This window comes from Hippoglossus hippoglossus, chromosome 19 (assembly GCF_009819705.1).
Source record: "Hippoglossus hippoglossus isolate fHipHip1 chromosome 19, fHipHip1.pri, whole genome shotgun sequence".
Taxonomy (NCBI): Eukaryota; Metazoa; Chordata; class Actinopteri; order Pleuronectiformes; family Pleuronectidae; genus Hippoglossus; species Hippoglossus hippoglossus.
Genome location: NC_047169.1, coordinates 13,572,800 through 13,600,745, shown reverse-complemented (window position 1 = coordinate 13,600,745; position 27,946 = coordinate 13,572,800). Strand labels below are relative to the sequence as shown.

Below are 27,946 nucleotides of genomic sequence, written 5' to 3'. Positions count from 1 at the left end.
AAAGCACATTACTTAAACAGCAAAGGTAGCATTGGAGTGACAGCATAAACCTTTGCTAAAATACATGGCAGTACATTGTGTTTTCCCATTAACGGTGGTTTCTTCTTCCTCTGACAGTGTTAATCAAGATGGAGGAGGTTTTGGAAAATGTAGTGGCTATGGTGGAACAGCAGCAAGCTGGGATCCCCTTGAAAAAACTGAGCCTATACTACCAGCAGGCTTACCACAGCAATCTGTGTCTATCATCTCTGGGCTTCGACTCAACAGCTAGTCTATTAGCCTTTCTGGATAGGGATCTGATTGTTGAGGGGAAAAAGGTGTTTCACAAAACCCACTACCATGCGAGGAGGGCTGGATCTGCAGTTGGGGTATCAACTCCACCAACAGACGACGAGAATATCAAGATGGTTTTGGAAAATGTAGTGTCCCTAGTGAAGCAGCAAAAAGATGGAATCCCCATTAAAAAACTGGCTGTAATCTACAACCGCACATACCACAAGAAGCTGGTTTTATCCCCTTTGGGCTTTGACACCATGGCAAGCCTTGTCGCCTCACTGCATAGTCATCTGGTTGTGGAAGGGGAAGTGGTGTTTCACAAGGACCATCTGTTTGAGAGTCAGGGGGAAGCAGAAGCTGGAGCTGGATCATCAGCAGAAACTACAGAAGACAGTGAGATGATTGAGATTGTCCTAGAAAATGTTTTGGCTCTGATTAAAGAACAGCCACGTGGAATTCCTCTGAAAACGTTGGGTAAAGTCTACCGTCAGAAATATCACAGACATATAGCATTAGCCCTTTTGGGCTTCAAAAGTATTTCTGCCCTGGTAGTATTTTTGAAAGGAGATCTAGTTTTGAAAGACCAAGTGGTGTTCCATAAGATTCATCAGCCTCAAAATCAACCGGAAAGTGGGAATTCCACGAACGCTATGAAGAACAGTAGGTCTGCAACTCCACAGGAAACTGAATCACTTAGTGGAGATACAGCCACTACCCCGACTGTTACCATGCCAAAGGTAGATGTCAGCCCTCACCACGTGCCCCTCGCTCAAGCAGGAATCAGCCCTCTGGATCCTCCTTTGCATTCCACTGCATTTTTATTCACAACCCATGGTCTTCCTCATAACCCGCTCTTTGCTGCATCCAAACCAGCTGAACAACTGACCCAACAGCAGCTGTACAAGAGAGTCTTAGAGGTCAGTTATTTCCACAAATATATGAAACACTGAGTATTTTTTATTCTGGTCATGTTTATTTTTTAGCATTTATTCATTAAGCATACAGCATTAATATCTTTGAGTACAATTAGTCTATCATAAGCTCATATTTGCTTTGCTGCAGTAGCCTAAACCAAGTTGCTGTGTCTTGTGAAATGTATCAAACATAAACTTAATACTTTCCAAACCTCTATAGTCAACTTCATATATGTTAATCACACATAAGCTTATTGGATCCTATAGATTGCAATGTATGAAAAGTGGTTACAAATACAGCATATATAGTATTTTTTAAAGTGCCCAGTAATGTCATAAATCTGGTGCTGCAGTTCTAAACAAATCTTACTCAAACTGAAGTTGATAGTGTATTCCACTACTTTTTAGTTGAGGATTAATACTCACTTGTTCCAATGAGTACATTTTGGCAGGAGCACAGCTCCCATGTGGGACTGAATCACAATAAACTCACACACAGACACACACACAGACACGTACACACACACACACACACACACACGATAAATCAGCCATTTCCTTTTAAAATAGTTTACATTTGGATATTGAATCATGCCTTTCACCTCATCTTACTTTTGAACCACCTAGTCAGTAACAGTTTATTGATGTGTTCCAGGTGATTAAGAACTACCAGTTGACTGCTCCAACAATCGACCAGCTCCAAACCGTCTATTTCCGTCAGTTTGGTGAGAGGCTTCCTCTGGCACAGTACATGTCCCTGTATGACAGCTGCCAAGCCTCTGACTCTAAGAATCTGTCATCTCAAGAGGCAGCAACAGCAAGTCCCAACCCTGTCGTATTGCCGACAACTGCAGGTAGGATGGCAAAACTCCATGACTCCATCACCCTTCTTGTGTTAAAAAACAAAGACTGTCACATATCCATGCTTATGAAACAAACAAATGTCATCATGTCCTTCCACAGCAACAGATAATCCTCCAAGAGAGCCTGAAAAAAAGCAGCAGCAACCAGTCGGTACACTTGACTTCCTCTCCGGGTCTGAATTTCCAAAACTGGGGTCAGATGTGAACTTGACCAGAGCACAGAAGACCAAAGTGAAAGATGCGACACTGAGAGGGGACACTTTCCCTGTGTTCAAAGAAGCTTATCATGCACAGCTCAGAGAGGTCCATGGAGCTAATATGCGGGCAGTAGAGGCCATGGAGGGGGATGGGGAGGAGCTCACAAGGCGGAGTAGGAACAGGGTCATGGATCCGGATACAGTCAACAGTCTGATGGAGGGTGTGATCCGAGACATCGCTGCAGAGGGAGAGCTGGTCACCGAAGAGAAGGTGAGGCGCACACTGAAGCTTCGAGGAATAGATCAACATTTTGGGAAATACACTTACTCGCTTTTGATAAAATCATCGCTAACTATGAAGCTAAAGCCAGCAGGCAAGTAGCTTAGCATAACATAAAGTCTATAAGAAAGGGAAATCATTGAGGCTGCATGGCTCTGTCCAAAGGTCAAAGCCCTCCACCACCTCAAACAGATGAACTCATTATCATTAAATATCATGTTTGACACCACCTCTGTCCAGGTGATATCCAAGGCATGTGTGCTGATGCAGATTTCCTCTTTGAAACACGTGAACATCAGACCCGGGAATGTTCCAGCTCTAAGAAACCTCCAGTACATCATAAGAGAAATCAACATGTTCATAGAGGTTTGCAAACATTTCCATTTCCTTCTGACCCGTGTTTATGTGGATGCTTGGTAGCTATACATTATTTTTTTCCTCCCTCTGTCAGTCCACTGAAGCAGTGACATCCATTTGTACCCTGTATGAGCTGGGTCAGTCACTGGCTGCGCTGAAGGACAAGAAGTGCTTTGAAGAGCTGAACCTGGGGCCTCTCTGCAAACTGCCACTCGTCCACCTCTTCTTTAAGATTGACAGTAACACTAAGGATGATGATATACACCAGATTAAGACAATAGACATCTTAAAGGTATGACTCACATTTTTGACTGGCTCTTATTTTTGTTCACTGTTGATTTGCATGTAAGCTTGAAAGTTTTATATTACACAGTAGTGTTTGGATAATTACCTGGAGAACTCATTTCAGATTTACAAAATGAACGTCTCATTTTCTAGAGAAAGTGTTTCTGTTGGATGCAAATGAAATCAGGAAAGGAAGTAAATTAAAGTAAATGACCTCAAGGCAAGGTCATAATAAATCTATGTGACTGTGGTTATTGTGGCAAAATGTGAATAGTTGCGTGCAGCTTAAAGATAACAGACTGTATGAGACATGTGAACCTTTTAGAGAATGATTTATGTGTCGCATGCACCGAATTCTTTGAATCAGTCCAAATCTTTCTTTCTGTCACGAATAGTTACTGATGGAAAGACCTATTTAACAGAAAATTCTTGACTGAGGTGCTGTAGTTGAGTACATGTGCTTTCTGTCTTACATGCCATTAACTTTCCCCTAAATGTGTCTACTCTGTTTCATTTGTTTAGCAACTTCGTGAATTTCGGAAGCAGCAGAGCAAGGCAAGAGTAGACCTGGCTGAGTTTCTGAAGTATTTGGCTGACCACTACAACTGTGACTCTCCCTATGAGCTTGGCATTAGAATAACCGGCCTTGGGCTGCCCATATCGGTAAGAGACTTGACCTACGTTTAGCAACAACAGACAATACATCAGGGGTATTCAATTAAAATAAAATGTTCCTCCTGCAAAGGTCAACAAGTGACTGCCATATCAAAGAAAGTATATTGCAATAATATTCAACAATATTTATTGTCAGTTTTCACATTGAACTGGAGGAATTATAAATAAGTACTGTGATATAAAAATAAAATGTTTTTAAAATGTGCATCTTAACAAAATGCTTAACTTTAGGGAAAATATCATAAAAAGTGTTTTGACATAATCTCAACCAATTTTCGAAACATTTGAAAACATCTTAACTGAACAGCATAAACACCTGCCTTTCTCTTCCTTTTGTTTTCCTCTTATATCCCACCCTCACTTTTTTATATAAGAGTCTTTCTAGTTTCGATTAAAAACAGTTTTTGCTGTCTTCCTTTCTTTATTAAAACACGCCATGTGAAGTTACTTTTCCTATTTTTCTCTGACTCACAGAGTTTTTTGGGCCCCTTAAAGGGCCCTAACGGCTTGAAAAGCTGCGTTGGTTAAATAGAAACGAGAATGAGAGAATTCTCAATGATTTTAGGGTTACACCGTGGTTCCGGCACCAGGTAGAACGGTATCTGGGTCCGGATCGAGACCACGGCCCACCTATTAGTGAGTCTCCCCATGAGTTTATGTTCTACCAAAAGAAGTCCTGTGTAAATCATTTCTTCCGGAGCAGGCAGCCCCTTAATTGGGACACGGTTTAGGTCTATAGCAGCATAACTATGAGATGGTTCAGGACTACCTAAGCCAGCCTAAATTATACAGTTTATTATAATTAAATCTTAAGCTTTTGCAAAGAAGACAGTTTTAAATATTAACACGTATTGAGGACCTTCTCTATCTTATCTATCTGTATTTTAGACCCCTAGTGAAAAACAGCTGTTTTACTCTTTCCTATTTTTCTTCTCTTTCTATATACTTTGGTAGAATATTTATGATGTATGATCAACCACAATGTGAATATGTCTCCTTTCAGTGGGCTGATGAGCACTGTTGAAACCTTGTTAACATAAAAGCAGTTCAGTGTAGATGAAAGTTAACTCTAATGAACCTACTTACTTATATTTTTCTTAACTTTCCACTTCTTTACACATCCTGCCTGTCCTCTCCAGACCCTGTCGAAGGTGAGTCGTTCTGAGCATGCCAACTTGACACTAGCCAGGGAGGTCATCCAAAGAGAGCTGGAGGAGGAGACTCAAGAGCAGCTGAGAAAGAGGAAGAGGAGCGTGTTGGAGCCATTGCAAGGAGCAGGTTCCTTCTCTTCCCCAGGCAGCTTGGCCCTCAGGAAAAAGTATGCGTCCATGACAGCAGCCGAAGTAGTGATGGCCGTATACTCAAATGCAGAGGGGGTCTTCAGTCCCAGGATGACCAAGGTGGGTGCTAGACACTGACGAATGTGTTCTTTGGGATGTACGGTTTGCTTGGTCACTTTTTATTGTTTGCATGATGCTTTTAATAAACAGTCTATGGTGCAGCTTGAAGTAGAAAACTTCTGCATTCATCCTCCCTGGTTTATCTACATGTTTTTTATAAAATGAAACTCAACTTCTTCAGGTTCAAACTCATCATATTCTGTGAAATCGCAGATATTTTTCATCACCATTTGAAATATTTATGCTAAAATGTATAGAATGACGTCACATCACGGACACCTCCGGTCACTTATTACTCAAACCATTTTGTAACATATCTCGAGATAAAAAGTTGGAAGTATAAAGCAAAATTAAGATGGTCGTGACAGCTCACCTTGATCACCCCCTGGTGGCTGGCTGCAGTACAAGTCAGTATAACCCTGTCTCCTCCACGTTAGCGTATGGGACGTGGGACAAACTGAAAAGTCGAAATACATGTTAAATACATTTTCTCTATCACACTGATGTTTGTTCAAGTGTTAACTCCTCTAAGAAGTTTGGTTCTAATTGTTATTTAAAATCAATTGAGACCTAAATCAGCTCTCTTCAATATGGTCCTTTGTGGTGTCATGTGAGTGTCAAATGACCACATATCTGATACACAACTTTGTCTAAATCCCAATCCAGTACGTCCAGAACTTTCTGCAGCAGGTGTCAGGTGACCGTCTGGCAACAGCCCTGTTTCAGCTCGCCATCTGTGGTGGCTCGCTGGCTGTCCCACAGGACCTGGTGCCCAAAGACAAGGCGCCCCAGACCACTGAAAAAAATACAAAAGGGGACAAACTCACCACATCCCTCCCAAGTGAAGGTATTGAAGCACGACGTAGTGTTTTTGCCACATATACTAACTAACATGATCGTGTATAATAATGCATTTTTTTCTATGATTGACATTTCTGCTCTGTGTCTCTCAGCCAAAGTGAAGCAGTTTCTTAAAGACAGTCTGTCCTCTCAGAACTCAGCCATAACTCTGGCTCACATCGCATCTCTGGAGAAGAAGTTGACCAAAAACTTCAAGGTCAAAGATTTCCTTTCTTTAGAGCAAGGCAACTTCTTGGAGTTTCTGGTTAAAAACAATCAGGTACAAGTTGTTTTTATTTTTATTTTGCAGCTAACTGTCTTTTTTTGTGTTTTTATGGTTTCTGAAATACAAATCTAAGCGTATACAAAACATTTAGACTGTCTTCATCCTGTGTCACTCTGGCTGTTTGCAGTTGCTGCAGGATACACTTGGCTCCACTTTGATTGTGGGCAGTTGCAGTGGGGAACTTGTGGGCAGTGGTCTCCGACACACCAAACAAGATGTGTTTGAGTTCATCCAACAGTGTGGCGACATAACCTCTACTGACCCAGATGAGGTAAGTAATTTCCAGGCACATTCAAATTTGGTTGCCTAAACATACAAATTGATGCACTTAGAAAGCTCCTCATCACCCTGTTGTTATAATTATTATTATATGATTTTTTTTGAATTTTTGTTTCTATCTTTATTCAAAAGCATGGCCTTTCCGTTTGAGATGAGGACTTGTTTGATTTCACCTTCAGATTTTGCTCTCAAAATCCACCACTCGCATTCAAATAGCTCCTACTTGTGCTTTGATTTGCTCTGCATGTGCTCAAACTGTGCGTTTGCACTCAGATATTTGATTTGCTTGGAGGGGTTTCCTGCGCTCCAGCTTCAGACCTTACCTCACGCTGCTTCTCGTGTCACAGAAGCAGCGTGAATGTGAGGAGAGGAGTTGAAGCTGGACATAGGAAATCTAAAAAAATCTAAAGACCATGCTCTTAAATAAAGACAGGAAAATAAACCCATATTATTACAACTAAGATTATTAATAACAAGTAAATTTGGAATAAAGTAATAAATAGGTTAATTAAATCCGATGAGTTAACAGGAACAATTTCAATAGCCACCCTCCTTTTTCCAGCTTTCCCATATTGAATCAGCACTGAAGTCTCACTACAGTGTCCGGGACAGTCGTGACCTCGGCTATGGAAGTCTGCAAACTCTGGTTGGACTGGTCCAACGCCAGAGAGGCCTGGCTGGAGGAGGAGTGAGCCAGGTCTTCTATGAGTCTGCCCTCTTTGCCAAACACGACAAATCAATGTGAGCACTGTTTTACCACACAGATATTACTCAAGCTAAGTAAGCACATAAACGTCTTTAAAAATGTCACAATGGGTAAACTGAAAAAGGAAGAGCTCTTAAACCCAGGCTACACTGGGCTGGCGCTTGATATTCACTAAGGGAGCGGGAAATCACAGAACTTCTCTCCCGTTCGCAGGAGCGCGCGCGTGTGTTCATCTCCGTCGCTATTCATACATTTGCTTAGTTATTAATTGATGTGTCGGATCATCTATCTGGAACGTTCTGATCACTTTAACCCCGATGTCCTGGCTGCGCACTCCACGCTACATCTTATAACTTTCATTGTGTTTAAATATGATTGAAATAAGTGCAGTCCTCTTTTAACGGAGCCAACTACTGAATCAGATATATCAGAAACATCACCTGTCACTAGACTTTACAGTTCCTATTTCATCCTTGTCTTTGTCTATATTACTCTTCTGAATAGTGCTGAAGTTGGCTGTGAGGCAGTTGGGCGTCTTGGTGAAATGTCCAAGACCCAGGCCATGGCTAGCTTGCTCTCCTGCCCCCTGCTGGAGGATTTAAGTGAGTGGAGCCAGTGGGAGCTGATCTTTAAACCCCTTCACGGCTCCCTCAAAGATTTCATCGAAAGAAATGCAGGTACAAGTCAGACATGGTTCATTTTGCATGGCTGAATAATGAGTAAATGAAAATGTTAATGAAACGTATGATAGATGTGAGATATGTAGTTAATATTGCCAATTAATCAGTTGTGTAGTTAATATCTGAATTACGAACTCTTTTTTATTGGCTTGCCCACAGCTAACACAGGCCTGGCAGCGTTGGAGGTTAGACCAGGTTTGCTTCTCAGGATCACCACACACACCGGAGGCAAGTACTTCTCCAGTTCCGCCATGACACTTGACCCCACTGGCACAGCCGGCCATCTGGTGTCCATGGTGGTCGCTGATGGGATCGTCAATGCTCCCACTGCCCTCCTGGCCAACTACATGCAGAGCTCCCTTGCAGCAGCGGTGGCAAAAGAAGGTAGTGACGCATGAGGGCTCTGAGATTGAAGCTTTTCTTTCCTTACATTTTCAAACTGCTTCATAGCAGGAGGTTTCAAATGCTGCCTAAATCTTTCAAAGTTTCTAAAATAAAGTCTTGGTTTGTTAGATATGTCTCAGGATGAAGAGAATGTGGCATGTTACAGCAGAGTGGCCGAGTTCCTTTTGGCGTGTTTGACGCGAATCCCCACCAGAACCTGCCAGGCTCTTCTGCAGCAGGTCAGTCGCACTGCGTTGCCCATTTAGATCACAGGATCAAATAAGTATCAATTATTTTTTATTTCTGGTGAGATGTTACATTGAAGCTCTGTTTGGATTTTAGAGTAGAAATAGTGAGAACAGGTATTCCACATTGAAGGTGTTTAATTCATTCCATGGTTCATTTGGGTGGGTGGATAAATGGAATGAGGGTAATCCCGTGTAAGTGTAATTATTATGTCCTGATAATCCCAGGACCATCAAAGTCTAATCATGGAATTTAATAATCTGTACATTTAGGCTTAGAACAAGACCAGTATATGTATATTATAATTTGCTATAAGTAGAGCAGGGAAGGTATGAATATTGATTTAATTTCTTGTACAATTTGTGTTTTATCTCCAGCAAACAGATGAAACATGACTTATTCATAGACTTACTACAGTTTGTGACTAATTCAAACCCTTGCAGCTCATGTTCACTCGTTTGTTTTTGCAGCAGGTATTACAACATAGCTTCCATACCAAAAGGCTTAAGGATTGGGAAATACGTTTCCGTTGTAACGATGATTAAGAAGTGACTTGTATGTTCTTGTGTATGTGACCTCCAGGTCTTTTTGGAGCCTTTCTCCCGTGTCTTGGGCCAGGCCAAGTCTAAACAGGTCCTAATCACCGTGGCCCAGTCCGACCCAAGGCACATGAACTGTCTGCATCGTCTGGGCATCCTCCTGGGGATCACAGACTGGACCAAAGACTACCAGAAGAAACTGAACCCACCACAGAGCCACAGCTACAACATGCACACAGCACCTGTGGAACAGGCCAAGGTCAGAAAAATGGAAAGACTGTTCTCATTGAATCGGATGAGTCATAATTCAAATGCAAAAAACAACAACACGAGTGCGCTCTCACTACTCAAGTGTGTGAATCATGTGCCATTCTAAACAGTGGAATAAACAAAGATAACTCACGTTACAGTTTGACTAAACAAGGAGCAAGTTTCTCTGAAAAATCAAGGAAAAATTTCCAAGAATTAGTCCCAGTGTAATGGTGATCTCTGTGTACCAAAACACCACAACCACACAGTACAACATGTGGTATGGTAGCTGTAAATTCACTGTCATGTTCCTCTGGCAGGTCTCTAATTCTTGGCTTGTAATGTTCTTTTCCTTTTCTTTCTCTTTCATTTTTGACTTCAGTCCAATTTGATAGACTCTGAGAGCAGCAGTCTGTCGGCGCTGAACACGAGTGAAGATGATTATTTTGAGGATAACCCCATGGACAACAGCTTCGCCTCCTCCCAGCTCAACCAGAGCCTACATCAAGGTGGCTAAAACTCTAGCACAGGAATTGCGAATGAAGCACTGAACCATTTTTCCCTTTTGTTTAGTTTTTAATGGCTAACTGTTTTTACAGTTAATGGCGAGCAAGGCGTAGAGGTTGAAGAGGATGAGGATGAAGAGGAGCTGTTTGAGTTTGCCTCAGTCCCTAATGGGGAGACATCCGATGTCAGTACTGAAGCAGAAAGAGTCCAGGACAAGGAAAACTCAGAAATGTCTGATTCTAATGAAAATGATGCGGACGGCTGCCAATCAGAGACCACGTTATCTCCCCAAAGAACCATCATTGAAGACATCAGGTTTTTTCTTATTTACCATCTGCAGATATATTCACTATGTCAATATAGGTATCGTGGTTTGTTTAACCACATGTGGCCCCTCAAAGTAAAGCAGATCTTTGCTTACCTCTTGTGTCTCTTCTCAATCTCTGACAGGAAGAACGAGTTTGGTATTGGTGTGGAATTGACCGCTGAAGGCCAGAAGCTCATGCAGATTCAGCAGGACAGGCTGGGCCGCAGCTTGGAACGCCTCTCCACGGAACTCTACAGCAAAGATACACACTTTGTCCTGGAACTCATTCAGGTGGCTGAAAATACATTCACAGCCTCACAAATGCTTTTATATATGGTATTATACATGGTAGCAGCCAGGGGGAAAAGTCAGTCAGGTGGGTCCAGGGACATGCCAACTGGAGAAAAAAAAAAAAAATGGAGGGAGGGAGGGAGGGATGACAGACAGATGTACTGGGATTATAATTATTAAGAGTTTCATGTCTTGTTTAAATTTAACTATAACTTATTCTAATATTATTTCAGAATGCTGACGACAACAGTTACCCATCAGATGCCGGCCTCATTCCATCCGTGGCCTTTGTGGTGGAGAAGAACTGCATCACTGTCCTCAACAATGAGATCGGCTTCCAGGAGAAGAACATCCGAGCCATCTGTGATGTGGGTCGCAGCACCAAGGGCAAACACAAATATGGATACATTGGTAAGCATGTACATGGTGTCTTGAACACTGCTTGAATTAGCTTTTGCTTTGCAAATAGTGTTTTAAAACTTGATGTTAGTCTCATGACAGCAATATTAATAATCCTGATACTGCTCCTTACAGGACAAAAGGGCATCGGCTTCAAATCAGTGTTTAAGATCACAGACTGCCCTGAGATTCACTCCAATGGCTTCCACTTGGGCTTCGACAAGACTTGCGGCTTATCCATGGGATACATCCTCCCCCACTGGACTGAAGATGAGAGGCCTCTGGATGCAGCGCTGAGGAACACAAACCAGATCAGGTTGGATGATGATTTGATTTGATTTTTCTTGTCAAAAGGTAAAACACAGGTATTACAAATAACAATAAATTGATGATGTACGATGCATGTCTCCCACTAAGCCATGACAATTTGGCAGTGAGCCAGCATTTACAACACCACGACCCCAAAACTGAAGCAGCAAAATGGAATTCAGTGACAAATCTTAAGTCGAAAAAAGGCCATTCAGGTTAAATTCAAAAAGATGCAAACCATAATTCAGCTCTATATCATCAGCAACTCAGATTTGTAATCACATCAGTAAATGTGGTACCTCAAACATACGGTACATCAGAATTATAATATTCAGCCATATTTGTACAACATTTTACCTGATGTCTGGAGGGATAAATGATTTTTGGCCACTTGAGGGCAGCAGAACAACCTCTAAGCACAACATGTTACCACCTTCTATTTGCTGTGGGGAATGTGTCAGTAAATCCATTTACCCGTCCTGAAGAAACAGATCAACATTGAAAAATCTAAAAAAAAATTTGGGCCACCAAAAACTATTAACCATACATATCAACATTCACTCTCACCTTTTTATTCTGTTTTTAGTTATAAGCATCATCATTTGGTGCTTGGCAGGTATCAAACTGTGGCTTTATCAGAGCTACAGCAATTGTCTTACAACAGTTGTCAGTGTGGCTCGTTCCAAGTGGTGAGAGTCAACCAAAATTGTAAATTAATCATTAACGAAAAGCTGAAAGAAGTTACACTTAATAGGGCTGAGGGAGAACAGGTCGTCCACTAACTAGCGGGTTGGCGGGCGACATACTGAGCCCCATATTACAGAGATTATTATTATGGTATGCAGCCTATTACATATAACATATAACAGCCTTGTCCTGATGTTTTGAGTGGAAGAAGAAACAGAGGCATTTATTCATTATTAAAGCCGCATATTTGATCCACCAGTTTTCTAACTGCATTATGGAATTTGATTGCTCATCAGTTGGACCACCAAGATCTGCCTTCCTCTGCGCTCCGAGAGCCATCAGACCAGGAACCTGTTTCATGATGTGCACCCCTCCCTGCTACTCTTCCTGCACCGCCTGCGCTCTATCAGCATATACAATCAGGTAGCTCTTGTACTCACACTCAAACATTCTAACACACTCAAAGCTAAAACCATTCTTTCAAAGCTAAAAGAGGTCTTAATCTATTTCCTCCTGCTGCTGTCTTTCTTCAGAGTGAGAACCGTCTAGTGACCATGACTCGAAAAGATCTGAGTCATGACGTAGTAGAGGTGGAGCACACAGAGGGCACAGAGCGCTGGCTGGTGGTCAAAACTACGCTGCAGCCCAAGAAGGTAATAAACACGCAAGCCTCATGGTCAATATAGATTTCAGTTTTTACATTCACATCAGTCCTGAGCAGTAAAATTCACTGGAGCTTTGGGTTTCGCTGACATGCTCCTGTGTTTATTCCTCATAAATGTTCTTTGTCCTGCTTCACAAAAGTCAGGCTTTCTGTTTCTTGCCAGCCTTTGTGAAAGCTCACGAATAAGGTCTTGGCTACAACATCTGGCCTAATAATTTCTCAATGGAATCCCTGTAACTTTGCTCATCAAAAAAATATTTTCCCCTCCACAGTTTCCCAGTGGCAGTCGCCCGTTACCTGTAGTTAGATGTGAATCTGACAAAGAAAACATATGTTGAGACATTTTGTTCTCATTTAACAGGCACCTAGACCTGTTTTTTGTGAGTCTGTCTATTTTGAGCTGTTGCATCTATGTTGATACTGATCTGTTTCCCCTTCAGATCAAAGAGGAAGTTGAGGCGACTGAACTTGCCCTGGCGTTCCAGCTTGGTAGCGACGACACAGGAGACGACAATGTATGTCAGCCTCAGAAACAGCCTGTGTTTGCCTACCTGCCGCTTCGCAGTTTCGGCTTCCGTTTCATTGTCCAAGGTGAGAAGAATTTTTAAAGTCATTTTTAGAGCAATCCAGTTATGTAAGAAGGAATTTGACACTCACTTGACACTGTTCTCCAGGTGACTTTGACATCCCTTCCTCTCGTGAAGACGTGGACAGAGACAGCTTATGGAACCAGTGGCTTCGATCTGAGATACCTCAACTTTTCCTTCAGGCCATGGACGTCTTCACTGTAAGACAGAATTGTATCGTGGGATTAATTCACTGAAATTTGAAATTAGAGAAGATTTTACTCTGACGATCCCTTCAAAGAAATTTGATCATATAATACAAATAGATTTGTCTGTTAGTATAAAATAGAAGACATTGTGAAAAATGAGTTACTTGGTAAATTCAGTTTCATACACCTCTCCTCAGTAACTTGAATGTCACTCACACACAAATATCAGTCCTTTAAATATGTCTGAATATTCTTATGATTATTATTATTATTATTCTTCTGATCCGGATCTGGGTTCTAACCTGACAGTGTTAGAATCACTGTTACAAATATACAGACCTGAGACTCTTGACAGTTGCGGTCCACAAAAACTCCACTACTTGAGAAATTATGCATTAAATAAAAGAAATAAAAGAATAACAGGATGTCTAAAACATGATGCGGGGATAATACCAATTAGTACTTAGTACTCATTAACCATTGAGTATTGTTTGTCTTTTAACTAGTGTCCCGTTTGTCCCTCTCTCCAGGAACACCCAGAGTTCAAGGGCCTGAAGGGCCTCTGCCAGTTCCTACAGTTCATCCCCCTGCCTGATGAAGTGATGGACTTCTTCAAGCCTGTTGCTGGGCAGATTGTCCAACTGCTTAAGGGCAAGGCCTTCCTGCCGACACTCAGCTCAGGTGTTACTCACAAATGAAACAAACACACAAAAACAGCATTGACAAGAGTAATAAATACAGAGCTCATCGGTTTTTTTTTTAACCTTTGAATGTTCCTCTCCATGCTTTCTGTCATAGAGGGTAAGGTTGTGTACAAGCTGCCGTCCCAAGTGGCCGTCTGTCAGGATGCCGTGATCCGCGAGGTGATTGGAGGAGACGAGCTTGAAAGACATCTGTCTCTGTCCTATCTCCATATGGGTTTGAGCCCAGCCCCACCCACCTCCCTGCTCACTCACCTGGGAGTGCGATACCTGCGGGGATCAGATGTTACCACGGTAACCACAGCCATGGCCAAGGAGCTGATGAAGGAGGAAGGCATCCATTCAGGTGTGTGCACTTAAGAGTGTGTTTGAAGAGAGAAAGAGGAGGACATGTCAGATTATGATGTCGCACAAATAACAACTGCTGACACAGTACATGTGCACTGTGTAATGTGCAGTTTACTGTCATTACTAGTATGCTGATACTACATATATGCTGGTATGTCACAAGGTTAAAGTTAACAGAACCAAAGTTCAATGCGTCACAGTACTGAAGGTCCATATACTACAGTGTTTCCCATTAATATTTTATAATAACCAAAATATTTTTTACATCCTCAGTGTTTTCCATATATTTTTTGTTGGACTGCCATAATATCAATATTGACCACACATAAATAGATACAAAATAAAAACAAATCTCCACTATATCTCCATCTCTCTCTGTCTATCATACAAACACATTGACAAGGGCTCGGTTTGCCGTTGTTGGACTGACAGCATCGCCAAAAGTCCAGCCTCATCAGTGAGCCGATGGACTGTAAAATTATCCACAGCATTTTTCCTGTCCCTGTCTGTCCCTTTACTGGTCCTCTCTGTGTGCCTATGGGCACGTGAGGGTTTGACACAGCATGAAGAAATGCAGCTAAATATATTGTTCACTCATTATTGTGTCGCAACTCTGAATTTTAACTTAACTTACTCAGCCACTCAAGGTTATTAGCAACTGTTGCTTATCTCAGTCAGTTTTGGAAATTGTGCCTGTGTCCTTTTCTTAGACGGCGGTCTGCGACAGCTGGCCAAGTTGCTGGTTTGCAACTTCCGAGCTCTGGAGTATGGCTACGGAGAGGCAGACGCCATCTTGCAGAGCCTTAGGGATCTACCCATAATCCCCCTGGCAGACGGAAGTGTGGTGGCATTAAATGGGGCGGGAGTATTCTTTCCAATGGAAGAAACCAAGACTAAGAAAAAGAAATCTCCAAGTCAGCCAGGTAATTTCATGTTAACATATACAACAGCTCACCTACATCACACTCTTACATTAATTATTATTTATTCACTGATGGAAAAGAAGTAAAAATCCCATTTATTTTCTGAATAGAGATTTTGATTTTCAGTCATGATATTGCAACCTTCCACGGTAGACTGAGCACAAGCTTCGAGATTTTGAAACGATGATAAATGCTAGAAGGCACAGGTCTGTATGATATCAACTGCATTTTATTCACGGAGAAGAATTAAACTTAAATTAAATCCTCCAGTTCTTAATGGTGGAGCTTGCTGTTACCGTGGAAATGTTTACCATTACCGCGAAAATCAGCTCTGATTGAATCGTTCAGTGTTACAACCATGATTTCTAAATCATGGTTGTCATGGCAGGATTTTCTAAAATGTCAATGGAGAAAATGAATTTCAGTGGACACATTTAAAACAAGACTTTGGAATAAAGTTTCAACAAACAAACTGCTGAGATCTCACTCACTCATTAAATGTGAGATCATTTTATAGAAATGTAGAATTTGCCAAGATCCATGTGCCTCCTGATTGAACCGAGCTAATACTAAAGGAGAAAAATCTTACTTTGATGGAACAAGCTTAAAAAATAAAAACAGATAAATATGCATCACCTCAGTGATGATGAGAGGTGCACATGTGACAATCTGTGCCCAGAAACCTCGGCACTGAAACTGGAAATGATTGTGGTACTTCATGTGCTAAATAAAAACAGCATTGAATTCTGATTCATTTGAAGCAAGATACTCTGGTGAACAGACGTGGTAACTGAGACTAAAACTTTATTTATAGCAGTTACAGAAACAGAGTATGTGCCAAAGGTTTGTTCTGTTAGAAGTCGGCACATTCACAGACGATGAGAACAGAGAAGTAGGTGGACGACAAACTTGACCTCTCTCTAACGATATGCCGACATACTCCCTCACATCACAACACACACGCACACAAAAGTGGACGAACGCCACTGCTTAGGTGCGTCATCACATTCACAGACAGTACCCAGAGCAGAGGTTTAGAATGACAGACATGAATAATTGATTTTCACACTCTGATGTAAGCATCCTGCCACTGCACTTTGCTGGCTCTAACAATCCTGTCTGGTGTCTTCGTAAGCGACTCAGAATTCTTACGTAGGACTTGGATTTGGTTCTGCTTCACCTTCATACCTTGTTCTAGGTACACACGGTTTATCACAGTTTATTAATGCTTCACACAAGCGCATTGTCTTAAATTCATAAAACTCAGGTCAAGTGACAGATCAGATCTGACAAATAAGCTTGTTACGCTTCATTAACTTTCTTTTAGAGCTCAGATGGGAGTCAGTGATAAGCATTGAACTAAATGTGAGCCAACATGTTAGATTTTAGCCATTCGAGTTCAAAAAGTTTCGTATTTGTCGTCTCTGTGTCTTGGAAGTGACATGGTAATTTTTTAGGGGGCCAGTAGATACAGGTTCATGGTTGTGAACCAGCTTTCTTTTAACATACTGTCTTTCCACAGGACCTCTGTCTGCACTATACAAGGATGTAAAGGTGGTTCATCCCTCTCTGCTGAGCTGTGTGGAGCCCCTGGAGAGTCAGCAGGTTCGAGAGCTGCTGAGACGACTCGGAGTTCATGAACTGGAGCCCCAAGAGCTGCTGGAGCAGCACATCTACCCCACAATACGGAACAACAAATGGAAGGTAGTGTGCTAAATGGATAAATCTAGTTTTATCATCTCCATCTAAATTATATCATTCAAAAACGAACTAATTTCACATAGCAAGTTTTGTATCTCTCCCCTTGTATTTTACTTAAATGTCTTTCTTTCATTCTTTCTCTGACCCCTTTGACTGATTCATCACCATCATCATCACCATCATCATCATCATCACCATCATCAGTCAAAGCCCGATGCAGTGGTGGTGAGCTACCTGGTTTTCATCAAGCAGCACTCCACCTCCAGCCACGAGTACTTGGACGTTGCAGTTCCTGTCCTCACCAGCAGGGGTCTGCTGTGCCCAGGGCAGGACAAAGTGCACTTCTCTGAGGAGTACGGCAACATCAACCTGCCAAAGACACTGCCTGGTACAAACACACAAACACAAACCCCCTGCTGCTACTGTATTTCCCTTTTCTCATGGAGACATTTTTTCAGCTGTGTGTGTGTGTGTGTGTGTATGTTTTTCCTCTGTGGGGAAAATTTGTGATTATGTTAGGGTTTTTCCTCCATTGTTATGGTTAAAGAAAGCATGAAATGCCTAAGAGTATTGAACAGAGGAGTGCGAGTGTGTGTGTGTGTGATGTAAGTGGTAATGGAATCAGGACACTTGGCCTGAAGAGGAGCTCAATTTACAACCAAGTTTGAATGTGTTAAAAAAAAATCCCTTAGATAATTTAAACCTAGTACTTTTACATCATTGAGGATATTTTGATCCATTGTGCTCTAGTTGTATTAAGGAGCGACTGATAATGTCTTTGTCTTGCTGTTGAGTATCTGCCCAATCTATTCTTGTCCAATACATACAATTTTCTGAATAATACAATTTGTTCATTGCACTTGCCTTACAAAAACATCCAGCTTGTCAGGTTAATGGTAATGACTCTTATATTTTATAAAAACACAATGACAACTATAAGAATATAATACTAAAACATATTGTCACACTATACAAACTATTTCTTGCTTGACATTTTTGGTAGTTGCTGATGTTTATTCAAAATAGTATATACTGTAAATTAGTAATTACTCTCAGAAACATTAGACTTACTAGTTACAATTTTTACAACTTTTCTGGAATAACTTTGAAATCTTTGAAAATTACCCCAAAAAGTTGAGTGCTAGATTTGCCAAAGGAAACTGGTACATCACAAATCACCTGAAAACTATGCTTAAGTGGACTTGCAACTGTATCCTCTGATATTTCTAGAATTTATTCTCATCATTGTTGTAAATTTACCATTTTTCCTCAGAGTGTCACGACTCTGTTCTCTTTATGTGACCCTAATCGTAAACATTTAACCTAGTGCTACTTTTCCCTCCACTAGGCTATGATTGGGTCCTGCTGAGTCCCTGCTATGTGGAGACTGACCATGATGTAGAAGGATGGAGGGAGCTGTTCAGCAGACTGGGAGTCAGAGACGGTCTCATCATCCGTAAAGAGACACAAACATTCACTTCCAGAGAACTGGTGAGGAGAACATCGCTGCGCCGCTACTTCAGCTTTTTAGGAAAAGCACAAAAGATTAGATTGTGGGCAATGAAAGCCCCACTTGTGATCACAGATGCTCAAAGGCTATGGGTTTGTTGTGTTAGGACACAATATTTACCGGTTGCGTGGACACCCGAGGCATTACAAAGTAACTGACTCATCATGATGAATCAGGTCGTGATTAAGGGATGAAGACACTAAAGATTAAAAGGACTAGAGAGATGAATAGCTGCTTTAAGGATGAGCAGAACAAGCAGGTGAGCAGTGGGGCATGTCACAGACAGAGCTGAGGCTGCACAGGTCAGACATTCCTGATGCCTGTTTTAGCCTGAGCTAAAGCTACGAGGGACAGTATGTGGAATTGTTGCGATTCACTTTATGACTTGTGCTGCCCTCATGTAACGGGCCTTTCTCACAGCCGCCATTTTGGCCCAGCAGGAAAAGCACGGGTGTAAATAATGAGATAAATTACCGAAGCCATTGTTAATTATTGCTCATATTTCCCGCCGGCAAGGAAGTTATGTTTTCACCCCAGTCTGGTTGTTTGTATGTATGATTATACAAAAAAACACAGGATGGATTACCACAAGAGAGTGGAACGGTGTGGAATGTGTCAAGTAGGAACCCATTCAATTTTGGGACAGATCCAGATCAGGGGGCAGATCCATAATCCCCCCCCCCCATGTTCTTTTACATTGCAAGACAGATTTTTGTTTTTACATTTTCACAGATTTCTCAGGGACTAATTCATGGTATTTCATTGAAAAAAAGAAGTTTAGAGGAATGATATCTATGAATGTGTGCAATTGGGTGCAGCTTAATTGAATCTGAAGGGGCAGTTGGGTCTTAACAGAGGTCTGTACTCTTCTGAGTGCTATTCTCCTTTCGTCATAAAAACAATATGTAAGGTAAAGACAGTTTAGAAAATATATTTATTTCTATATATATATATTCTTTAAATGCTTTGGCAGGATAAAGTTTCTGACTCGTTTTCCTGTTTGTGGCAACCACTGTTTGGTTTTTGATAAAACATGTGAAAGGGCTGTTTAGGAGCAAGAAGTCAAGTCCCAAGCTCATAAATGTGTGGGCAAATCTCTAAGCACTGGGTGTTGTAAATCTACAATAGCAGATGGCAATAGGAGTGAAGGTTTATCTCAACAAAGTTTCAAAATAAAGATTTGCCCTTTCAAAAAGGTCTAATCCAATGTAAGTGCACTAGTTTTCAGTTCACCATTTACAAGGTGTCAAACCTGGAAAACAATCTGATGCACCGGAACAGTGACATTTGGAACTCGTACAATTTATTGGGGAAACTTTCAAAAGAGCTGCAGTTTTGAAGAAGGAAAAGTCATACAACATAATCTTTGCAGAGAAACATAATGCATAATTAAAGCAGTGATTGAACCAATGAGAGGGTTGCAGTAAGTTAGAAAATGTAGATTTTTTTTGAATTTGTGAATTCAGGGAATGGAAAACTAAGACAAAATCAAGACCATATAGAAATGTACCGGTATAAATAGTGAAATAGAATCTGATGGGTAACCAGGTGCTAGCTAAATAGGTCACAGTAAGTACTTTGAAACTGCCTCTGGTGTGTATGGGGAGCCTGACAGAGAATCAGGGTCATTGTATTGTGATCAAATCCTTTAGTTCTGGTTGGAGAGAGAGACTCCACTTCATTAACAGTGTGTGTTTTGTTTAATCCTGACTCCTCTCTGTCTTCTGGCCCTCCTCCAGGCCTCCAGCCCCTGGTCAGCTGAAAGTGCAATGTGGCACCAGAGGCCTGGGGAGGACTCTGTGCTCGATGACTACCCCTGCGAGGAGTTTCATGCCCTGGCCACAGCCCAGTTGCCTGGCTCCCTCCTCCTGCAGCAGAGAGTGGCCTTGCTGAAGCTGCTGGCGACCAACTGGGACACCGGGTAACACGCACATTCATTGTCACAAATTCACTTACATATTTCTCCTCCTCTGTCATGTTCCGTGCAGTGGGTACTGTTCCATTTGAGGACAAGGTGCATTCACTGGGTGCCTGTTATTTTAGGAAATGTAATGGTTAGAGATACTGGCTAGGTTAATGGCATTGATGTTAGTCGGGGTCGGGTACCAATTCCCGTTCTGTGACCATTAAGTGATGACAGGAAGTAAAGTGGAGTTATTGTTCGACATTTAAATCAAACAAAAGGCTGTGGCACACTAGCCTTCTGTTTGTGTTTGATGTTGCCAGAGTCATCTGTCTGGAAATTAATAATCTGGATTTAGTTGCTTTTTGCGCTGCCTCATTTGGTGAGTTACCATTATAGTTGTTTTAGATTAGAGCACAGCTGCTCAGCTAAGAATGTCACTCAAGCTCACAAACTCATACCAACTGTTTTCTGCTATTATCATATTTTTTCGATGACCTAATGCATCTACCTCGATCGGTTGGGGTGAGCAGAGAAAAATTACCATTGTAAGTGCTGACCACTGGCTAACAAAAGCTGCTTTCACACATGCACTGAACTCCAAAATCTGGAAATTATCCAGAAGAGCTGTATGTGGGAATGCAAATGTCAAAGTGAGAGGATCTGGACTTTCTCCAGTTTTTCCAGCCAGCCCCCTAGTAAAAACTCTGGATAATGTCCTCATGAGACAACGGCAGGAGATCCACTGGAGGATTCACTGTGAGAGAGAGGGTGTGTTGATGACGTTTCAAACACTCGACAGATGCAAAACTGAAAAAAGAAAAAATAAATAAATATAAATCTTACAATTTAGAAAAATAGAAAAACAAATAAAAAAAGGAGCCATACACGTAGAAGACACTGCTTTTAGTGATAAGGGCCAACGTCAGCATTGATGTGCTGTAAACAAAAACATGTGATCTCTGCAGCTGAATGAATACGCATGTATGCTGCACCACCCCTCACCTGAACAATCCGGAGATTTCTGTTTTGTTGTGAAGGCGTCTGACTGCGGATTCTCCTGTTGCATTGTTCATATGTGAAGACAAACTCCGGAGAAGTTCAAGACCCATTTGTTTGGACAATCTCCGGAGTTCATGTCTGAAATCGACTAAAGTTCACATCGAACTTTGCTTTGACGGATATGATTTGTATCATATAATATATGATATACATCATATAATATATGATATAAGATATCACTTTTTATTCTAAAATTGTTTCCCACTTGAATCTGGGTAAAAAGTAACATTGGAAACATTTACATTTTACAGTCTATAAGTATTTTCTGTAGCTGTTAGCTTCTACAAGTGCATTGCTTCTAGTACCCTTAAAAATGGCAGGAAATCATAAGGAGATATTAAAGCCAGGGAAACACTGAATTGGGTTGTGCGTCTATCACAGGGAAAGTATGACGACATTATTTTTCCTGAGGTCTTAAGGAAAACGTGGAGCATAACTGTCATCTATTACAGTAATTAATTTGACATGAGTAGATTTTTCTTCAGAGCGTGGATCAGAACCTCTCAGTGCATTTAACTTTGAACATTGAGCACGCGCAGTGCTGCTGAGTGCAGTTGGAATGTAGGTCACACAGTGTTGAGTTCTCATGAACGACATCAAGATCACTGAGCTCCAACTGAAGATGCACAATAATCATCTCTGAAGTTGTATGATAGTGTAGTAAGTGTATCTTGTCACAGAAGTGGTCATAGTGTGGTAATGCCTATTCCTTGACTGTAGGGACCATTGAAAATCTCTCAACCATTTCTGACCTCAACCCCTCTCATTCTTTCAGACACAAGTACTCTCAGTACCTCACAGCCCAGGTGGTTGACAGTGATGGCCGAACAATCAAGAACACCAATTCATCCTTCTATTACTCCTTGTGTCGTCTTGAATGGGTGCCAGCCTCTCGCCCGCTGGAAGGAGGACAGCAAGAGAGAAAGTACCTCTGTCCCAGCTCAGTTTACCTGAGCTCACCTGAGGTCAGCAAACTGCTGGGGACTCATGTCTATTATGTGGACATAGACGCCAGCGAGTTCAGCAGAGCTCTAGGTAAAGATATGTCTTCTATGGTGGAGAGCTCTTGTTAGTTTTAGATATTACCGAGGACGTTATGTTTTCAACTGCGTTTGTTTGTTAGTTAGCAGGATAACGCAAAAACCACTGAGCCAATATCCCTAAAATTCTGTGTAGGGGCGATATATGGCCCTAGGAAGAACCCATTAAAATCTGGAGGTCAGAATTTTCTTTTTCATATTCTTTGCAGTGTTTCCCACAGAATTAATTCAATGTATGGAATGTAGCAGGGGTGCAGATTCTGAGTGACAGTTACACAGACTTAAGAATGAAAGAGAAGTTCTGGTGCGAGAACGAGAACTGCATTGCATGCCACAACTGCAGCTAAAATTATTGTCTGCGTGGATGGTAAAAACTTTATGGATGATAGAGATATGGCTACACTGCAATTAGTGCTGCAAATAGCCCTTCAATGCAGCAAGGGAGCAAAACACAAAATTACAGATCTGTTATTTTATGATGAGAAGTGTGAAAAAAAATATTTTTGATTCCTTCTAAAAAACTGTGATGTGAGAAGAACTCCACAGTTTGGATTATTAATGGGGAACACTGCTTTTAGCCTTGGCAGAGATATGAGCTCTCACAGCACCGTACAAGTTATCATATATTTACACCAGGTTGTTTTAAGTCATTCACATAATGGTCCGTCGTCACACTTTTTTTCACTCCTTCAGGAATGAGACAAAGTATCACAGTGGAGGCTCTGATAAACTACTTGAAGGAGTGGTGTGTCAAACCAGTGGCGGATGACCAGGAGCAGAGACCGTCTGAAGACGAGTCAGAGGGAGCCAGTTTCACATCCACAGTTGAGCACATCCACAGCGTGTACACCTATCTGTTTTCGAACTGTCCCCAGAGCAGCCTGAAGGAGCTGTTCCAGCATACTCCTGCTGTATTCATCGAGTACAAAAGGTACATAACCGCATGCGCATAATTTCTCATGTTTATTTCAAGATTTAAACCCCCCGAGGTCACAAGTAAAATTTGCTTCCCCAGGCACACCGATGACTGGTGTTCAGGACGCTTCTACCACCTGAAGGAGGTGTGCTGGAGTGACACGACGTCAATGTTCCTGCGCTACAAACAGCTGACTCACGGACCTGACAGCTGCGTTCAGGAGCCAAAAGTCCTGGCTCCGTTCTACAAGCCGCTGGAAGGCATGAACGACTTCTTCATCAGAGTATGCTGCTTTGTTACCGTTCACCTGAAACACTTCACTTCCCTAGTTTTAATTTAAAAATTGCAATCCTAAAAAGGGGTAAATATACAGATGATGGTTATGTACAGTAGCATCATGCTGAGGCTAAAGCTGCATGTCCCAGGCCAAAAGTCAGCATCTTCACCACATGATCCATTTCAAAAGACATGCAAGTAAAGAAACAGCATTGCTCTTGTGTTGCGGTCAGCAGTGGCATGATAAAGAATCTGTTGCTTATACCCTTTAAAGTTACAGTAGCATTAACATTCTCTTCACATCTTTGCTTTAATGTTACACCATCTCAAAGGCCAAGTGTTGCTGAAGTGTAAACTTCCAAAAATCCAAGCAAGAGCAGAACTGGCTGATTTTAGCTGTAACTCACAAACAGGACTATAAACATCATTGATGAGTTCCATAACCTTGGCAGTAAATTCTTGGCTACGATTATAGGTAGTAAGCTGGTTAGCAGTCCATGCTCATTTTTTGCAGCTTATTTTAGAGCAGATAAACACACTTTTCTTTTATTCTTGTATTTTTGAAAAGGCAAGAAAAAGACACTACCCCTCTACACCCTATCTTTCTTACTAAACCTCCTTAAATTTGCTTCTACAAATGGGGAAACTTAAGAAGCTATGATTGGATACCTTCTGTTTTGGGGAGGGGTTTAGTGGACACAGTTACTACTTACTGGAGGACAAAATATATTATATAATATTCACATACCAAGACAATAATTTCAAGTTTCAGAAATAAAGATGATTACTGATAGAAGCCCATATTCAGCCCAAACTGCCCCATTGCTGACACCACACATGTCTGATTACACTTACTATACTATCTTATGTACAGCTGCTGAATGTGGATCCCAGCCCCAATATGAAGCAGTATGTCGGTTTGCTGGAACTGATCTGTTCTTCATCTCCCATCCCAACTGCTGAAGTGCTACAGGATGTGTCAGTGCTCTACGCCACACTTGGTGAGGACAATCAGATTGCCATTCTTTTGTTCCATAGACCTTGTTCAGACTGTTATCCGTAAGTGATCAGAGCAGAGTGTGTAATCCTATTGGAGCAGCCAGAGCATCCGTACTGTACACATCTGTAAAGACCAGAATCACATTTTAGACCAACTCCAAATGTGGTTTGGATCTGATTTACAAAAATTGCATTTCATGTGTTTTTTTTTTAAGCTGTCCAGACATTCTACAAAAAAAATCTGTGTATATATATATCTAAAAAAAACAAAAAAAAGCATTTGGTCTCAAGAAGGCCAAACGTTTCTCACTTTTCGGTGACACCCTTTTCCTTATTCTTCGTGTCCCATCTGCCTGGAGCTCTTCATCTCTCTGCTCAACAACTGTTATATTTCCGCTTTGACTACCTTCACATGTTATAATGTAAGATGATCTTTGTATCTTCATCAGCTCAAAAGTGTAAAACTCGAGTGTCTGGCGAGCAGGAGCACAGCCCTCAGTTCGACCTTAATTCCAGCTACTGCTCCACTTTGAAGGGTGAGTAAAGTTCACACCTTTCACATCGTTATGAACACAATCCACTCGTCACTACCTCTTCAATCTGTGTCTGTGTGTCAGACTCTCTGCAGGCCTCATCTATTTATTGCAGATGAGCATCATCCACCACCTGTCAGTATGACATGTTTTGAAAGCAGCAGGGGCAAATGTGTTGTTGCAGACTGGAGCTGCTCCACACTGGAGACAGAGAAGAGTCACATAGCTTACTGTACTGTCTGCAGTGCACGTGTTTGGAGGTGTGGCAGCAGGGCAGTTATTTACAGTTCTAATGTGATCAGGGATCTTAGAAAACACACAACCTGAATGTGTGTATTCTCAAAAGATAGTTTAGTTCTTTTTTTAAATTGAATTCTCATGGATGAGCCGGAGGGAAGGCTCAGGGGGAATTGTGAGACAAAGATGCCGCATGGGGTGAAAGGCACAGTTGCATGCCGATGTTCTAAGAACAATAGGAACTTTGTTGTTGTGGTTTAGCTCACTGATTTGGCCCATTACCCCACACTGTCAGCAGATGCTGCAGCACTTGCTGTGACAGAGAGCTCATGAAAGCAATTAGTAAGGCACCCAGTTGCTGCAATTTGCATCATACTACAGTCAGACATATTTTTAGATTCAATGTGACTTACACTGTTTTCCAAGGACAACTTGCCAGAGAATCATCATGTTTACACATTACTGGGTATTTTGCAAACAAGAACTGCTGATTCTAAACACTTATGTATACATACATACAGTATATGTGCTTAAATAAAATTGGGCTAAAGCTGTAGGCCACCATGAAGAAATTTGCTGTACTATCTGACTGCTTATTCATTTTTTCAAGCCAATCCCAGTATTGATCATTAAACATTTTCAAATTCAATTAGGTTCTAGTTAGTCATTTAAAGAGATGTAACCAATATATACTGTAAAAACTGTTTTCATTTCTCCCTGGTGTCCAGGTATGGTGTCTGATAAGAGGGTCTTCCCCACCAAGGATAACACCTGGGTGAGTCTGGCACGCAAACCTATGATTGCTGACAACAAAGAGCTGGAGAAGATCTTTAAACCATACGATCAGGTCTGCCTGCTCAACCTGCCACCAGCAGAGAAGAGGGCTGCTCCCAGAAACTATACTGGTATAGCACTGCCATATTTTTTTCCATCAATATGTGTTTTTATACCCAATGGGAGTTATTGCCAAACCTAGACTAATATAATCCTGTTTGAAATCCCAGGAGACCGAGCCAACAGCGTGCCTACCTTCAACGAGAGGGACCGGTCTTTGTTCATGGAGATCTGCCATGTCCGTCCCCTGTCCCTGTGCGTCAAGACTGAGCCTCAGACTGAGAGCCTGAGGCCCAGTCCATCCATGCAGGCCATGGTGCACTCCGTCATGCCCTACATCCAGAGGTTCCTCTACCACCACGAGGACCTAGCTGATCTCTATTCAGACCTGGTCGAAAACAACATAGGAGGGAAAATCAAACGTTTAACCTTTTGTCAGGTCAGAAGATCACAACTTAAACTTTAACGTTGTTTGGAACTTGGAAGTTTCTTGTTTGGATGTTTTATAGAAGATGGGAATATTTGACTGTTTCATACAATTATGTACACACCATATAACACACACCTGAGTATGAGTAGAAAACAGCAACGTGTCTGGACACAGTGTCACCTGGAACCTAGAGTATGTACAATTCAAAGTGACGTTTGTTGTTTGTGTCCAGGTGGGTAAGCTGTACATCCGCTACCAGCTGGATGTGGCCGACAGCGATGAAGCTGTGGTGGAGATGCAGGACGTCATCTGTCTGCTGAAGGATGAGAAGGAGCTCTACATCCAGAAGGATCATCTCTCAGCCAACCTGGACATCTGCAGGTACACACACGGACAATTGTGTCAAATTATGAACTACAATGGCACTCAGTAGAGCACTTCCACCAGGGCCCAGCAGTCCCTTATTAAAACCAGATTTAAATTCAGGTTTTAGATCTGCTTTGGATCTGCACCATCTGTCCATAGTCTTTGCATTGTCTTACATAAAAACAAACAGACGGGGTGAGAACATGGCAGCTCTGGCGGACGTAAAGATACTCAGTCAGTGCTATGACTGCGATGGTCCCATCAACAATAAATCAAACATTATAAAGCTTGACCAAATGAATCATTGTGATAAAATCCATCTGATGCTCATAGCTATATATATATATATATATATATATATATATATATATATATATATATATATATATATATATATATATGTCTTGCAAGTTATCTTACAATACCTTGGAATCCTGTGTGTGTGTGTGTGTGTGTGTGTGTGTGTGTATGTATTCCAGGGAGCTGGTGAAACTGTTCTGCACAGAGAGCAGCCACAGGAAAGAGCTGATGCATTTCCTGAGCGCCTTCATAACCTCACTCGATGTAAGTGATATACGATCCCTTCAAGCATTGATCACTAATCCATATCAAGTGAGAGGGGTCATTGCGTACTCGTGGGCTTTCATCCCATCCTCTTGTCTTTTCCATCACACACTCAAACACACAAACACACACACACACACACTGCTGCCACCATGGAGCTGACTGTAGCTAGAACTAATAGGCTGTTTCCCTGGAGGGAGTCACGTTT

General features: G+C 41.6%; 1 protein-coding gene across 3 annotated transcripts in view; it reads left to right on the top strand.

The window, feature by feature from the left end:
- wu:fj29h11 (protein NO VEIN) overlaps nucleotides 1-27,691 on the top strand; it is a 33,563-nt gene extending 5,872 nt beyond the window's left edge. For 2 of the 3 annotated variants that reach the window (XM_034570048.1, XM_034570049.1), the window contains 40 exons: nucleotides 118-1,193; nucleotides 1,846-2,044; nucleotides 2,154-2,521; nucleotides 2,771-2,896; nucleotides 2,982-3,179; nucleotides 3,695-3,835; nucleotides 4,987-5,247; nucleotides 5,914-6,094; nucleotides 6,201-6,367; nucleotides 6,501-6,644; nucleotides 7,215-7,392; nucleotides 7,856-8,035; nucleotides 8,198-8,422; nucleotides 8,552-8,661; nucleotides 9,251-9,466; nucleotides 9,839-9,965; nucleotides 10,056-10,278; nucleotides 10,414-10,561; nucleotides 10,795-10,972; nucleotides 11,096-11,276; nucleotides 12,253-12,379; nucleotides 12,490-12,609; nucleotides 13,061-13,211; nucleotides 13,295-13,407; nucleotides 13,926-14,076; nucleotides 14,194-14,442; nucleotides 15,155-15,367; nucleotides 16,890-17,071; nucleotides 17,273-17,456; nucleotides 18,417-18,559; nucleotides 20,318-20,499; nucleotides 22,319-22,578; nucleotides 23,277-23,514; nucleotides 23,599-23,782; nucleotides 24,650-24,776; nucleotides 25,224-25,310; nucleotides 26,273-26,467; nucleotides 26,548-26,817; nucleotides 27,041-27,189; nucleotides 27,654-27,691. In XM_034570048.1, coding sequence (XP_034425939.1) covers nucleotides 129-1,193; nucleotides 1,846-2,044; nucleotides 2,154-2,521; nucleotides 2,771-2,896; nucleotides 2,982-3,179; nucleotides 3,695-3,835; nucleotides 4,987-5,247; nucleotides 5,914-6,094; nucleotides 6,201-6,367; nucleotides 6,501-6,644; nucleotides 7,215-7,392; nucleotides 7,856-8,035; nucleotides 8,198-8,422; nucleotides 8,552-8,661; nucleotides 9,251-9,466; nucleotides 9,839-9,965; nucleotides 10,056-10,278; nucleotides 10,414-10,561; nucleotides 10,795-10,972; nucleotides 11,096-11,276; nucleotides 12,253-12,379; nucleotides 12,490-12,609; nucleotides 13,061-13,211; nucleotides 13,295-13,407; nucleotides 13,926-14,076; nucleotides 14,194-14,442; nucleotides 15,155-15,367; nucleotides 16,890-17,071; nucleotides 17,273-17,456; nucleotides 18,417-18,559; nucleotides 20,318-20,499; nucleotides 22,319-22,578; nucleotides 23,277-23,514; nucleotides 23,599-23,782; nucleotides 24,650-24,776; nucleotides 25,224-25,310; nucleotides 26,273-26,467; nucleotides 26,548-26,648 — 7,623 coding nt within the window. In that variant the 5' untranslated portion in view covers nucleotides 118-128 and the 3' untranslated portion in view covers nucleotides 26,649-26,817; nucleotides 27,041-27,189; nucleotides 27,654-27,691. The remainder of the gene's footprint in view (nucleotides 1-117; nucleotides 1,194-1,845; nucleotides 2,045-2,153; nucleotides 2,522-2,770; nucleotides 2,897-2,981; nucleotides 3,180-3,694; nucleotides 3,836-4,986; nucleotides 5,248-5,913; nucleotides 6,095-6,200; nucleotides 6,368-6,500; nucleotides 6,645-7,214; nucleotides 7,393-7,855; nucleotides 8,036-8,197; nucleotides 8,423-8,551; nucleotides 8,662-9,250; nucleotides 9,467-9,838; nucleotides 9,966-10,055; nucleotides 10,279-10,413; nucleotides 10,562-10,794; nucleotides 10,973-11,095; nucleotides 11,277-12,252; nucleotides 12,380-12,489; nucleotides 12,610-13,060; nucleotides 13,212-13,294; nucleotides 13,408-13,925; nucleotides 14,077-14,193; nucleotides 14,443-15,154; nucleotides 15,368-16,889; nucleotides 17,072-17,272; nucleotides 17,457-18,416; nucleotides 18,560-20,317; nucleotides 20,500-22,318; nucleotides 22,579-23,276; nucleotides 23,515-23,598; nucleotides 23,783-24,649; nucleotides 24,777-25,223; nucleotides 25,311-26,272; nucleotides 26,468-26,547; nucleotides 26,818-27,040; nucleotides 27,190-27,653) is intronic. The other variant, XM_034570050.1, reaches the window with a different exon arrangement.
- Nucleotides 27,692-27,946: the final 255 nt, after the last annotated feature.